Source organism: Haliotis cracherodii, unplaced genomic scaffold, assembly GCF_022045235.1.
Source record: "Haliotis cracherodii isolate W230 unplaced genomic scaffold, xgHalCrac1.p SCAF_19, whole genome shotgun sequence".
NCBI lineage: Eukaryota > Metazoa > Mollusca > Gastropoda > Lepetellida > Haliotidae > Haliotis > Haliotis cracherodii.
Window position 1 is genome coordinate 12,585,787 of NW_027266274.1, and position 16,206 is coordinate 12,601,992.

Consider the following 16,206-nt stretch of genomic DNA (forward strand, 5'->3'; position numbering starts at 1 on the left):
ACCCTTTGAGTTCATTAAAACCGTAGTTAACGACGTCAATCCAAATTTAACAATTTTTATGAAGGTATTGCTGATCATTCTATTGAAGCATAAAATGCTGCAAGACATATTATTAATATCAGATTTGTGTCTCGTTCAGTGATTGTGGTGGCACGAATGATTCGCACGTTCATTTGTGCCAGGATCCGCTGGTCTTGGGTTTGAATCCAACATTCGACCTGAGTATATTTGGTTTGTCAGACATGACTGATATTCTGTTCATAGTAGTGTTAATCTCAGCTCAGTTATTAAAATAATTGTTTCAGGAGCTGAATCGTATATTGTTTTTTGTGTGTGTTTTTTCAGGCCGCTTCAATCTGAAGACTCAGCCCAGAGACAAGAAGACCTACTTTGTTGTACTTGAGATCAACGGAGTGTCGGCCCAAGATGCGGGAAACTACAAAGTCACAGCCAAAAACGCATTGGGCGAGAGCAATGCCACCATTAGACTTAACTTTGATAGTAAGTTGTCTTCCTTGTTATTTGTATGTTCAAAAACAACTTCAGCTTCCTTGTCAACTTTGCACCGTTGGGGCAGGATACAACAACCTCTTCGCGACATCTGACATCATCAATATTTGATAATGATTCATAAACGGATGCTCATGATGTAGCCGGAATCGTTTAATGTTCTCTGCTTTTAGCAGAGATATCTTCTGAAAATTGGAAAGGTTTTGTCGCCTTTATTATTATTTGTATTTTCAAAAACATTTTCAGTTTCCTTGCAGAGAAATTAAGACGTCAAATTAATGTTCTTATTAATACTAGATTCATATACGACAATGACACCAACACTTGTGACAAGAGGTGTTATATTCTTATCAGGGGCGATGGGGTAGCCTAGTGGTCAAAGCGTTCGCTCGTCACGCCAAAGACCAGGGTTCGGTTCTCCACATGGGTATAATATGTGAAGCCCATTTCTGGAATATTGCTAAAAGCGGCATAAAACCATACTCATTCACTCTCTCATTATATGCTTCTTATGCTATTGGGAAAACAGACAGGTATTTACAGGATCAGTATCTGTTTGATACTGACTTCTTCATTTACTTGAAAATGGTTGTGGACATTAACTCTGCGTGGCTGGAGGGAATGGAAATAACACATACGGTTTCCGATACAGATGAATCAACCAAGAGAAGGCTAAAGTTGCCTTTTAGTCTCCATTTTGCATAACACATGGTTGATGTATTTCAGATCTTAAGCCAGGTAAGTAGCAGAGTGACCGCTACACAACTCACAAGACAGCAAGTTTACGCTGTTGTTACCAGGCTTCATACAGTTCACTAACACCCATCTTCATCCGTTCATTTAACACTAAAACACCATGTTGTGACTGACAGCAAATACAAGTTAACTATATTTGTCCCTGTGTAGTTTTCTGACGTTTTAGAAGTTGAAGATTTTTTAATTAATTTAAATATTTATCAATCAGGGACATTTCAAAAACAAAATTGTATTTCATCATCATATACCCTGAATACTTTTATTTGGTATACTGTGCTGAAATGATGTAATACAATTCAGGGTTAAAGGGCAGGAAAAATATTTTAATAGTTTGATATTTTTGTAAATATATTTCATTTTCTTTTAAAATATTTAAAAAAGGTACTTTTCTATTTGAACCGAATTCATTTGTAGTCTTTATCACAACTGAAATTATCATAATTTGGTAGAATACCATAACCCATCTCATTGCTTCGATATTCATTTCTTGCTGACAATTATTTTGCTCAAAATAATAATATACAGCTGCAATTAAATTGTGTGGCAATTTCTTCATTCAAGTTCCCCTTGTTTCTTATTTTTACATTTTTCAGCTGCCGTTGACATCTTGCTATAATATTTTACAGCTTTGAGCAGCTTTTGTATGGTTAGCCATACATCTTTTATTTTCTTCAATGATAATATCTTGATTTCTTATACAAATGTGTGTGTTTCTCGATGTATAGTTAGATACACTGTATTTATTTTAGTTCCGATTATTTTCTTTAGAATCTTACCTTGTTTTCTGAAATCTGTGTTGTGAAAAAACATAATGTGTAATGTGTCTTAGAAACGATAACTTTTCACTTTTCTCGTCTTGATTTTGCCTAACATTAAAACAATGTATACGTGCTTACGGAGACATAGGTGGAGTAGAAAGTAGTATACGAAAAATAGTATATTTAAGAAATATGATCCAGTTGTTTAATTATGTAATAAGATATGAACTTTCGTGCGTGCTGGGCTGTCATTTTTGGATTTATGTATAAAGATACTTCAGTTTATGCATACCTCGTGGACGACTTTGAGCATATTATCTAAGAAAGGAGAAACACGGTGTAAATAAGGTGTCTTCATCAGATGATGTGATGTGGATATATGCCAAACTGTAACAATAAGGTAAAGATTGAATGATACGTCTATGTATGATAATAAGTTCAATTATATTCAATAAATATGTTCATCTTATTATCACATGAGTATTATCAAATGTAGGGTTAGGATACGCCATAAGTGTTTCAGCTATTGGTGGGAGGCAACGCTAAAAGTCATAATAGCTGGATACATGTTAAGGCTATGTGACAACATATGTTTGGCACCGGTTCCAGTGTTCAAGAGACATGTTCTGTAACACAGTTCTCACTTTTTCAGTTGAAGAACCTGGAAAAGGAGGTGGTCGCCCAGTGTTTATACAAAAACCTGGAATTCGCCAAGTTGGAGATAAAATAGTGATAGACTGCAAGCTCACTGGCGATCCCAAGCCTACCATTCAATGGTTCCAAGGGGGGAAGGAGATATTCCCTGGAGGAAGAATCAATATGATACATAATACTACCGCCAACAACCATGCTGTGTCCCTAGAAATCGCTCAGGTCGGAGCACAAGATGGCGGGGAATACAAGGCCATTGCTAAGAACAAGCACGGAGATGCTACAGCAACGATTACTCTCAACTTTGAAGGTGAGCTTCAGTATCTACAGTGTTGTATCCTTGTGAGGACAGTACTTTGTCTTGAGTTTTGAAATTCCCGGATATGGTAGGTTTAGAAAATAATGTGTATGTCAACCATATGGTGATTGGCAAACAATAAGAGACCATTGTCTCATATTTATATTTTATAATGCACTTTCTGACCTTCAGTGTAACACGTCACGTAACAAATGACATTTTGGGCACGAATGTTTGATTTAAAACGATTTATTGTCTACATTTCTTTTAATCGAATAACAAACCCGGGTTGTGTTACAACTGTATTATTATGATTTTTATTATGATTATGATACCCTATATTTCTTTTCATATTCTAGGTGGAAAGAAACCAAAGTAAGTACTGTTCTTATCCTCCTAGCTAATTTTAAAAACATGTATTCAAGGGGTCAAGCCCATTTACGCCTACCATGTTTATAGGAGCTTGTGAAGTTAAGATGCAATGTACTGCACATATATTCCCACATCAGATATTTTGTATGACTTTATTCGTTAGATCATCAGCCTTATCAGTGGTGATTTTTTCCCCACTTAACTCTGTCTCTATATTGAATGGTTTAGAGAAGGGCATCGTACACTCTCTATGCGTACACTTCTCACGTCAGTGTGTTTATTGATGTTCAGTCTCCACGGTATGTCAAATGGTTTCAGACTGCCAGAAGGAAAGGCACCCCACTTTCTTCAGAAGCCCAGCATTAAGCAGCAACAGAAGTTGTTGGTGATGTCGTGCCTACTGGAGGCGAAGCCAACTCCCCAGATCCGCTGGTTCCAAGACCAGAAGGAGGTTGGCGAGGGTGGACGCTTTAACATTACCCTGAACAGGGAGGGTAGCTCACCCGATACCTACCTAGCCGTCCTGCAGATCAAGGTCAGACACCACAATAATTAACATAACTTTTCATGTCATCGTTGGTTACCATGATTATCAGTTTAATAAATTATTTCATTAATTTATATTAATTCTTTTAATATATTCAATAAACCTGAGAAAATATTTCCCCTGTAGTATGAAGTTGAAAACTGGTAAATGGACTAAATATATTTTTCCTTTCATTGCTCTGGTTATGGTTACATGTTACATTTTTGGGTTATTTTCCTCTGACAATTAAAAATTGTGATGCAGGATCCAACTCTTAGCGATGGCGGAACGTACAAGTGCACTGCAGCCAACGACCTGGGAGAATCTAATGCTAACATAACACTGAACTTCCAAGGTAAGCCAACCAAAGAACAGCGGCGGTCTCATAATATACGTGCTTCACATATATACGGAATTTGTCTGCACATCCATTGTTGGTCACGCTGCACCCACTGCACTGCACCATTGTACCATTGCACATTACTGCACTATTGATACCGTGAGTCATGACCCTGATGAACTCCATCCCCTTTAAATATATACTGCATGAAGCCCAGTGGTGGCTGAACCTTATCTTCCCGTGTAGTTCTTTAGGACCTTTTACGACAACTGCTGTTGATAATTTGAAATGTCCTACATTGATTTATCATGCTTAGCAAGTAGACACAGAAGTAAATGCATGTCATGCAAGTCATACATAATATAAATGGTTCAGAAGTATTAGAATCTTTTTGTGATATTTGATATGAATATGAATGTATTTCGTGTCAACGTTCTCTTTTGTGTAAGCAAAACTTGCTCCTGTGAATGTGCCTCGGGTGTTGCTTGCGACTCTAATGTATTTGGCTTTCCTCATTTGGTGCAAGTAATTATGTCTCCGATATTGTAAGATTTCAATTCCACATGCTTTACCTTGTGATTGGCCCAGTGTAGTATCACAATGTTCTATACCACGAAGCAGAAATAGTTGGAAATGGAAATGTACGCCAGTCAACCACTGCCCTATCTGGCAAAAGCAAACGTATCACCACATCCCGTTTGTTTCCTCATCTGTTAAATTCAGTTGTGAAGATCGCATTCAGTTTAAGATCTTACTCTCCGCCCACGAAACGTCTGTATGCATTTTCAATGGTATCGTGATATTCATCAACTGAAAAATCAACATTTGGCACAATAAGGTTGTAGTTGGTGGTTTTGTCCAAACATTTCTGCTTCTCTTCCCAAAGACACTGTCACAACTGACTTGATATATTTCAGATTTGCAACCTGGTAAGTAAAATGTTGCCACCTTCTATTGACCAATAAGGCAACAGTGTTAGAATGGTGCTAATGATTCTAGTTGTTTTTTGACTAATCTTATGCAATTTAAACATTTGTTACAATTCAAGCTTTAGTTTTACAGATTAAGGTTGACATTTCCAGGACCTAGCATAACAGTGCGCTATGTGTCTTGCCATCATAAATTGCAAATAAATTACATTAACATTTACCTTCATTGATCTTTGTCTATCAAGATACCACACGTACCATAATAGGCATCATATGGTGTTTTTTGAATTATAAGAAACACCCAAACTTTGTCATGATGATGATGAAGATGACGATACAGTATAGTTTGCAAGTGAATCTAAGGCACACCATGATATACATGTCTGTACCAGCAGCTGAGTTCATCAGTGAACAGCCTACTATTTTAGTTCATTTATGTAGGAGCTTCATTAAGTAGACACTAACGAGATGCAGGTGATGGCGCCACATCGTGCAGCAATCACTGTCTTCATCCCTCTGGGTGAGATGTATTGCACAGTAGTAAATCAGTTTACTTTATTTTTTTCAAGTAGGATTGTCAAAGGCATTTAACAATAATGAAAAGGTAAAGTGTAACAAATGTAACAAATGTTCTATGTTTCTATTCTAAGTGTTAGGATATTTGTTGTATTTAACAAGAAGTAGAAATAAACGTTTTATAATAAGTATATATTAAATACTTTACATTTAAGTGTAAATACCTTCATAAATATGTTTCAGTTTGAAAACAATTATCATTATGTTTTAATCCCGCTAATTTTGGTATTTCGATTTGTGTTTTTTATTTGAAAACATAGGTATGGTGTAGACATATTCAACTGGACATAACACGTTATTATTAAAATATTTTCAAATGTTAATGAAGGATTTGTTTTGTTCCTTGTTATATGGTTCTCAAAACATAACTCACATCATAACATTAAAACTAATAACAGCTTTCAAATCATAGTTCTGCAATTCTACAAACTAAAGGTTTTGATCTGTCATTATATTGTAAATGTTATGCTTGAAAGTGTGTTTCATTTATCAAACTTTATAATTTCAGTTTTATCTAATATTAGTTGCTTTTCAGTTGTTGGTGCTTTTTTAGCAACTTATTTTTACAAAATGATATATATTTCAACATTCATGTTTGATAGAAGTTCAACATGTTTAGTCATTAAACATCTGGCCTTTTTTGTTGATACTCGATAAAACATGTTTGAAATTAATTTGGTGTCATGCTATCATATTAGGTATGAGTAATTCTTTAAATTAACAGAATAAAGAGTTGAACAAACTGGTATTTGGAATTGACGCTTAACATTGAAGAATTTGAATTTCATTTTCTCTCCATGGTTTTGGAAAGAGCCTTGCTACGCTAAGATAGGAATACTTTGTTGCTTTGGGCAAGTCTAAAGAAATACCAGGTATTGAGGTTAATTATATTTTTCTGTATCAACAAATCTGGCTCAGGTTTGGCAGATTTAATCATACAATATGTTTGAATGACATACTCAAACCGTTTCATGCCTTCGTTATCATCTTCACTGATATCATTACTATTTGATAGTGATTTTTAACACATGCTTATGATATATTCGAACTGGTACAATGGACTCTGCATTTAGCTGAGATTATTTATGATAATAAAAACTGTTTGATTTTTTTTCGTTTTTATTGGAGCGAACCAGCTGCAGAGGTTGTGTGGGCTTAAGATATTTTTCATTTTTTAAATATTCTAATACAGTGGTCCTAAGGAATACAGAACAATTAATATGTGTGTTATACCTATTTGTCCTTCTTTGTAGGACATTATACAAAAATACACAAAATAACACGAATCATAAATCAGTGATGTTTAATATGACCTTTCGGTAATTTAAGTTAAATCAAGTTTAATCGTTCCATTAAACACTATGTTCATCGTGGCCATGTACTAAAAAAGTACGTGTTTTGTAGGGGGCGAGAAAAAAGCAGCAGGAATCGCGCCAACATTCAAAGAGAAACCAAAGGTTGCCCAGGAAGCTGGTAAAATCGTCATGGAATGCAAATGCACAGCTAGCCCCAAGCCCGCCATAACCTGGTTCAAGGGCACGCAGCAACTGTCAGCAGGACCACGTCACAAGCAGACAATGACAGAGAGCGGAAACGAACACACCCTTAGAATGGAGATTTCAGTAAGTGCTGCTGGCGAGGTAACACGTCATAGATGGAAGTGAGTGTGGTTGATTGTACATCATACATATACGAAATGATCTCTTCAGTAATCATTACCAAAACAAGGTTGTATAGACTAGAAAAGAATCAATATCAACTTCATAAGAGGATCATATGTTTTATCTGAGGACGATCATAATATTTTCAGTGATACAATGAGGAAGATTACACGAAAATCAGCTTGGTGTATTTATGCAGTATGTACTTAGGTCACGTCTTTGTACAATTTTCGAAGGTAGGAGTGTGTATGGGACGGGTTTTTTTAATCTCGAAATGAGTGGTGTTTATGATTCTTGTTTCTGTTGTACAGAACTTTACCAAAGATGATGGTGGCCAATACAAGGTCACGGCCAAGAACGAAGCTGGAGAGGGCAGCGCCAACATCACCTTGAACCTAGAACCGTACGTGACACATTTTGGAAACAAAATTAAATTCAACTAAACTTATTAGATTCATATTCCAGAACAATTTAATTTTCTCAGTTCTGTTCAAGCAGACGTCATCAGAAGTAATAATAATTCCAAATAAATAGAGAACAGGTACCTGGTTTGTCAATTGACAACTAACTTCATTGGGCAGACCTAGTGTGCCAGCATACCCACCACAGTACATTGATTCTCAAAGTTTCAACCCTGGTTTTAATATTCAGGGCTCAGGTACAAGATCCAAAACTCCCTCACACCTTGTCCCAACTGTTTCAGGCCAAAGCCTGCGCCCCCGAAGATTGAGGGGAAACCTTCCATCCGTCTGGAGGAAAAGGACGCCGTCATCATCATGGAACAGCCCATCTCCTCCGCGGTCAAACCCACCGTCATGTGGTACTTCAACGGCCAGCCGCTGAAGCCAGGCGGTCGCTATGTCATGGATATGCCTCAAGAGAAGGGACTGTACTACCCTACGCTGGAGATTGAAGATGTAAGTTCTGGGAACTGGGCACATCAGTAAAAACTATCATGTAAGAAAATATGTAAGATCAACGCTGTAGAATACCCAGTCTCGATTATAAGCCGAAACAGATTCCATGTCTGTGAATTATATGAATGGAGCACTAAATTCAATGATGACACCAGGTGTCAAAGAGCAATGTATATCTGCTTGTCATCGTGACTGCTGCCAAGTTGCCAAAATATTTCCCAAGATTTGTCGTGTCAGAACCTTCAAGACGTTTTATACGTTTAAGTAGCGTCAGCCTGTGTAACTTTATCCAAGATTCGGTAAGCTGTGCCTATACAGGGGATACTACACCTTAGAATTCACTTCACTCACTCAATCAGTTGTTGATGTCCTTAAATGTTTATTAGGATAGGATAGGATAAGTTTTATTCCATACTGAAAGGCCTCAGGCCCATAATACAATTCTGTTTTCGGGAGTGGTTACAAATCCGTTTAACAGGTCATATTCTAATTAACATAGCATGATAAATGAACATTGATAGATTTTTTTAGAGTATCTTTATCAGTTGTTGACATGATCGTTGTAAATTTTTGTAGAGTGGGATGTACATGAGAAAACGAAAGTGTTAGTTTTCAAAAAGGGAAATGTTTATTAATGATTGTGATTGGCTCTTTGAGAGTTGTTGTCTGTGGCTTCAATATCGAAATAAATGGCAGCCGAAGTTCGACTGTGGATCCAAGTTCTGATTAAAGGCGGAGAGTGCTAACTTCACCATTTGTGTTTCAGTTCAACGATAAGGACTCGGGTAACTACAAGATGGTCATCCAGAACCCCGGGGGCGAGATAAGCATCCCTCTAGCTCTCAATGTTGCAGGTGAGTTTCCAGCCCTTTTTGAAACTGTAACAAATAGTAAAACTGGCTTTATAGTATGGGATTTGTTTGGTTGGCACATTTGGGGCACTGCGAAGACTTGAGATATGTCTTCACCATTTTACATAGCGACCTGTTTTTCATTCAATGATGTCAAAAAGTATAACAACACTTAACCTGAATTGAAAACTGGAAAACTGTTCTATTGCCTTCGTAACCAATGATAAAGTTTCATGCTTAAATACGTCAGTGCACAGAAATTCACAAGTGCTTGAAAATATTAAGATTTAAGTTTATATGGAATGTCTGTTTTTCAGCACTGAGGCCAAAGGTTAAAGGGGAAGCGCCGAAGTTCACACAGAAGCTTGCTCCAAAGGTCAGTTGAGGGCCACATTGTTTCACAGAGAACTACCGGCAAGAAGTCCTTTAGTGTTTTGCTAAGAGATTCATGACACTTGACACTTGTGACGGGTTCCACCTTTGGCAACACCTAGTATCATTACTATTTGATAGTGATTCATAAACATGTTCATGATATTGTCCGAATCTTACAATAGACTCAGCTTTTGAGCATATATTTCTTATGAATATCTTTTTGCTATATCGGTATGATTATGAAAGGGAATCTAAAGTTGAACATGCATATTTAAAATGAAAAAGAATCATTAAGCATCTGGCATGAAGTATGATAATTCACGACAGGGGTCATACTCTTCTCTTCCGCCTTGAAAGTGTTGTATATAGATGCACCAGTGAGTTCGTGCCAGGGGTTTACCGTGCTTAACGACCCTTCTTCACTGTTGACATTACCACGACACCCCTTCTATGCAGCAAAGCAACGGAGTGCTGTGCTTGTAATATGGCAAAGAAGGAGCGAAAAGCAGGAAATGTGGCAACATATTATGGTTATTCCACGAAAGCTACCCATGAACAATGACCTCTAATGACTCCGCCTTGCCAAGTCGTTACACCCAACATTTACGAGAAAGCTGGAAGCGGCACATGATTACAAAACCGTGATGCAACTTTGACGAACGGCAGTTTTTCATCTGTGTTCTATGTTTAGATAATAAATGATCTGACTTATTGCCAAATGTATGTAACTGTGAAGAAACACCAACTGTATATGCCACTCTCCTTTTTTTGTAGACTGCTATTGATGGGGATGCTGTGGAATTTGTGGCGAAAATCACTGGTACCGAGCCGGTCACCACGACGTGGTCGAAGGACAAGAAGGTGCTGAAGAATTCCGAAATCCACAACATCACCTACGACAAAGGAAACTGTAGGCTTTACATTCCTGAAGTGTTCCCCGAGGATTCCGGAAACTACTCCCTTGAAATAAAAAATAAACTTGGCAGTGCCAGTTCAATGGCAAGTCTGCAAGTAAAAGGTAAGAAAACGAAAAAATAGAAACATACCACACAGACTTCAGAGACGTAAGACCAGCCTATACTGCTCAACATTTGCCAAGGACCACACCTCTGACTAAAGATCACTCACTATCTTGGTCCTCAGCAAATGTTGAGTTGTATTAGTACAAGCATAGCAGGTGCCAGATTATCTGGAACATTTTAAACTCATATTTGTACATTGTGAACAGTAAATGTGTTAAAAAAATGATTTAAATTCAACACACAAAAACATATTTTTCCAAGTTAGATTTATATTTTGAAAGATCTATGAATTCTTCAATCACACAACAGTGAGTGAGTGAGTGAGTGAGTTAGTGAGTATGGTTTTGCGCCGCTTTTCGCAATATTACAGCAATATCACGGCGTGAGACACAGAGGAGTGTGGGGATTCGAATCAGGGTCTTCAGCGTGACGAGAATGTTAACTTGTTTGAATGATGGTGCAGTGCAGTGCAATAGGGCCTAACCGAACTGGTATATGATGGAGGATGTTATATGTATGTTTGTGACATAGCAAATTAATTATCAATAAAATTATTCAACTTCATGTCCATGAACTAGGATAGAGATTTGTTAGATATTATTTCCAATAGAACTATGTTTTCAGACATTACATTCAGACTTTGAAGAATCTTTACCTGTAATAGCTTTGGGATGTTAAATGCTTTCTACTTAAATGATGCTAATATTTTGTGTTATATTTTGTACTGATATCGATTTGATCGATTATTCCAGAAGCCGAGAAAAAGAAACCGGAAGAGAAAGTTGAAGAGAAATTGGAACAACAAAAGGTAGGTTCCCAATGTCACTGTCTGACTACTAGGTGTGTGGACCTACCAGATGCAGGGTTGTGAGACGGGTTGTCTGTATAAGTCTTCCGGAGTCAGGGTTGTGAGGCAGATGGGTTGTCGGTATGCTCGTGAAGTCTTCCAAAGTCAGGGTTGTGAGACGGGTTGTCTGTATTGTCGTGACGTCTTCCGGAGTCAGGGTTGTAAGACGGGTTGTCTGTATTGTCGTGAAGTCTTCCGGAGTCAGGGTTGTGAGACGGGTTGTCTGTATTGTCGTGAAGTCTTCTGGAGTCAGGGTTGTGTGGCAGATGGGTTGTTCGAACCCACCAGTGTAGAGGTTGTGATGCAGATGGGGTGTCGGTATTGTCGTGAAGTCTTCTGGAGTCAGGGTTGTGTGGCAGATGGGTTGTTCGAATCCACCAGTGTAGAGGTTGTGATGCAGATGGGGTGTCGGTATTGTCTTGAAGTCTTCTGGAGTCAGGGTTGTGTGGCAGATGGGTTGTTCGAACCCACCAGTGTAGAGGTTGTGATGCAGATGGGGTGTCGGTATTGTCGTGAAGTCTTCTGGAGTCAGGGTTGTGAGGCAGATGGGTTGTTCGAACCCACCAGTGTAGAGGTTGTGATGCAGATGGGGTGTCGGTATTGTCGTGAAGTCTTCTGGAGTCAGGGTTGTGAGGCAGATGGGTTGTCTGAAGTTGTGTGAACACATTAATGTCAGTATTGTCAGACAGATGGGTTGTGTGAACACATTAATGTTAGTGGTGTCAGCCAGATGGGTTATGTGAACACATTACTGTTAGTGGTGTGTGACAGATGGGTTGTGTGAACACATTACTGTTAGTGGTGTCACACAGATGGGTTGTGTGAACGCAATAATGTTAGTAGTGTGTGACAGATGGGTTGTGTGAACGCAATAATGTAAGTGGTGTGTGACAGATGGGTTGTGTGAACACATTAATGTAAGTGGTGTCAGCCAGATGGGTTGTGTGAACACATTAATGTAAGTGGTGTGTGACAGATGGGTTGTGTGAACACATTAATGTCAGTGGTGTGTGACAGATGGGTTGTGTGAACACATTAATGTAAGTGGTGTGTGACAGATGGGTTGTGTGAACACATTAATGTTAGTGGTGTGTGACAGATGGGTTGTGTGAACACAATAATGTTAGTGGTGTGTGACAGATGGGTTGTGTGAACACATTAATGTAAGTGGTGTCAGCCAGATGGGTTGTGTGAACACATTAATGTTAGTGGTGTGTGACGTGACAGGTGGGTTGTGTGAACACATTAATGCTAGTGGTATGTGACAGATGGGTTGTGTGAACACATTAATGTCAGTGGTGTGTGACAGATGGGTTGTGTGAACATAATTGAGTTGGTGTTGTGAGGCGGATGGGTTGTCCTAGGTTGTGTAAACCCATCAGTTTTAGGGTTGTAGAACATATGGATTATCTATTTCAGTGTGAACCTAACAGTCTTTTCAGGCTAGTAAGGTGTGGAGCGGCAATAATGGAGGCTTCTTTAGTTACCTAAATAATTGTAAGAAAACATGTTACCACTTCCCACACTGAAAAGTAGTCAGGCCTATACTTCCTTAATGCGTGTGGAAAGAGAATAAAAATTGTGTGAAAATGTAAAACAACCCTGTTGAATTCAGGATAACAATGATGCTCTATGTGTAAGATTATTTGCTATTTTCACACCTAAAAGAACATAATCTCGAACCTTCCTTGGAATGTGTACATCACTTCCGTCCCGATCCCGCCACCTTCCTTGCAATAAATCAACTGCCCAAAATATATTTATCTTTACATTATGATCCTTTTCCAAAAATATGCAAAGGAAGGAGCGTTCTAAAACTTTCATCCTTTCTGGGGGATGAATCATCTGACTTGAGTTTGGTAGCAGTAAAGTAAGAATGCAGTGTCAACAGAAATGGGATCATCGCATGTTAGGCTCAAATGTAGCGAATCAATGCTTCCAAAAGATACCTCTGTACAAGGGATGGATACTGTAGCACAAACCAGGGCTTTGGTGGGAGAGTTATGGAGATTCCGGTGTCAGATGCCGACATGTTCTTCCTGTCTGAAGGCTGAGCCGTATCAGCTATGGTATGAGGGTGACCTTGTTCCCATTCAATATCAAGGTCATTTGAGAAGAGTACTGTGTCAGAGGACATAGATTGAACTTATGGTATGAGGGTGACCTTGTTCCCATCCAATATCAAGGTCATTTGAGAAGAGTACTGTGTCAGAGGACATAGATTGAACTTATGGTATGAGGGTGATCTTGTTCACATTCTATTTCAAGGTCATTTGAGAAGAGTATTGTGTAAGAGGACATAGATGTAACTTATAAGGTGCATTTAATTTAGTGACCTATTGACCTTACATTAATATGGGATTGTAATAGCCTTTTGTCTCTTATGGAGCTGGTTCGTTCGAATGACGACTCTATCGATAATCGTGAACAGATTTTATTGTCTGAATGAGAACTAATTTGAAATAAGCCTAAATGGAGATCTTTTTGTGGTTAAAACAGTGTGATTTTTGAAGATTAAAAGAATTGAGTTTAGACTTTTCTCTAAATGAGCAGCACCTTTTCTGATTACATTAATAAAAAAAAGAAGAAAAACCATCAACACCTTTTCTGATTACATTAATAAAAAAAGAAGAAAAACCATCAACTAATAACGATGAAACCAAGCTCTTGCAAACACTCAATTATCATAATTACAGTGATTGCTACTGTTTTGATGGAATCGGAACCATAAACGTTGAATATTCTTCAGACCGGTTCTTTGAGGCTGGCATTGATGCAAAGAGGAACTATTTCAGGAGCCATGAATTCCCTCGCTCCCTACTTCCAGACTTACAGGGTCATTTGAGCTGAGTTTAGTTATGCTAAGTTATAGATAGAAATTTCACGTGGAGGCTTCAAAACTCGGATGCATAAGTTGGCTCCGGTGTTGCATTTCTAGCCGACATCAGGGTTATTCGTTCAGGGTTTCGAGTTTGCCAAGACACTTCTTTTGTCTCAAACAAAGTTTTCATGGAGTAATTGATGTATACGTAGCAGGTTTGTCCGAAAATATAAATTGTGTATTAGAGGAGCTAACATAACTAGGAGCTTACTAACAGAAATCTGGATTCATAATGATTGCTAATGTAAAAGACGGGGTATATAATGATATGTCAGCGCTATATAATGGCTACATTATGAGAGGGTTCGTTTGCATATGTTCGTGGAGTGCCATCAATTAAAACTTGGAGGGGCGATATGTAGGGGGTCAATAGTTGCCTTGTAGTTGAGAGTACTCTTGGAGGTACAGATAGTGGGTATTGGGTTTGTTGCATTTCTTTTGTTGTAACTGGGATTAAAGGGTGTGATTGTATGTAGTGATGTGTTAAGGTCTTGGTGGTGGTGTCTGTGGCATTGAAATCCTGACATTCTGGTGTCTCTGTCGTCCCAAGATTCTGTAGTACAGCTCTTGAACAGCTATACGTTTTGTGACGGGCGCCACCAGTGCGACAGAACATTCACCTTTTTGCGAACACCTGGTGTCATCACTATTTATATCGATGGAACTCGCCATTTATGAACTTTGGCGAACAAAAAGAAGACATATACCAGGAATATATCTATTCGCCCAAATGAAAATGTACTTGACCTGGGCATCGGGCAAGTCGGACGCAGTGGTAACATTTATTGTTTTATGGTTACTGCTATGTTTTTTCCATCAATTTTCATTGTAATGTTAAAATATATTTTTCTGTCCTGTTTCAGAAACAAGCAGGTATGTATTGGGCGTTCATATTCAAGTGTGTTGGGTGATGTTTTTACAGATTAGACAAATAGTGCACACACAATAGCCTGAGAATTCCTGAGCTCCTGAACCTGAGACAGATCACCCAGTTGGGGATACATGATACTCCTTATATACTAGTGAAAATGTTAACGATCACACGAATCGGGTAATCCTTAACTTTTTGTGAGGTCACTCTGGTGATCGATTAGAGCTACCTCCATTGTTTTCGTATTATTTATTAGTAGCTGCAATTTAAGAAAAATAATATCAACAAATTTAGCAAGAGACTTTGGTCAGCAAGAGCCTGCTTGTGATTATTTCAAAGCACAAGTAGTTTTCTGAGCTGTAAACTCTTGCTATATAATGAACAAATTACTTGCATATTCTGGTAATTACGGTGTACTATAGATGCACTCACCTTGTAATATTAGGAAATTAATTACCTGCGGGGTATCATGTTTCACACACCCAGTGCCGGTTCTGGTGAGGGGATTAGCTTCTTGCATGTCGAGAACTCAAATAGATTTCTTGAAAAAACATGCATCTTTTTCTTTGGAGAGACTGATTAATAGTGTGTTTGTGGTGTATTTTACTTTTGAAATTTAGGCTATATATACAAAATGCATCTGTCTTGATATTATCAGTGCTTTAGCTTTGAAAATAGACAAGTTTCTTTGCCAGGATTGCATTTTCCCAGAAAATATATATTAGATTACCTCTTACCTTTGTAGATATGCATATTTTAGTTTCGAAATGAATCATCAGAACTTTAAAGTTATTGTGATAAATAGTACACTTTCGACAAAGAATTGAACCTAACTGGTCTTCTGACTCTAAGGTATTTCTGATGATTCATATACTCGTACATGACACAGAAGTAAAAAGCATTGGCAAATTGTATTCTTACACAGATATTGAAATAACTTAGTTTCAAGAAGATATTATTCTTGAAATTGTTTATTTCATGAAAAGATAACTACAATTTGCCAAGTGCATTTCAGTTTTGCAGACAAGCAAATACTGTGGCAGGATACTACCACACAGTCTTTGA

General features: G+C 38.0%; 1 protein-coding gene across 1 annotated transcript in view; it reads left to right on the forward strand.

Moving 5' to 3' along the window:
• Positions 1–16,206, forward strand: part of LOC139466765 (twitchin-like) — a 180,273-nt gene that overhangs the window by 42,885 nt on the left and 121,182 nt on the right. Inside the window, exons 5-18 of the mRNA XM_071248441.1 lie at positions 346–501; positions 2,677–2,985; positions 3,333–3,348; positions 3,664–3,880; positions 4,136–4,226; positions 5,129–5,140; positions 7,121–7,338; positions 7,689–7,780; positions 8,081–8,294; positions 9,061–9,148; positions 9,463–9,521; positions 10,295–10,538; positions 11,295–11,350; positions 15,134–15,143. Coding sequence (XP_071104542.1) covers positions 346–501; positions 2,677–2,985; positions 3,333–3,348; positions 3,664–3,880; positions 4,136–4,226; positions 5,129–5,140; positions 7,121–7,338; positions 7,689–7,780; positions 8,081–8,294; positions 9,061–9,148; positions 9,463–9,521; positions 10,295–10,538; positions 11,295–11,350; positions 15,134–15,143 — 1,782 coding nt within the window. The remainder of the gene's footprint in view (positions 1–345; positions 502–2,676; positions 2,986–3,332; positions 3,349–3,663; positions 3,881–4,135; positions 4,227–5,128; positions 5,141–7,120; positions 7,339–7,688; positions 7,781–8,080; positions 8,295–9,060; positions 9,149–9,462; positions 9,522–10,294; positions 10,539–11,294; positions 11,351–15,133; positions 15,144–16,206) is intronic.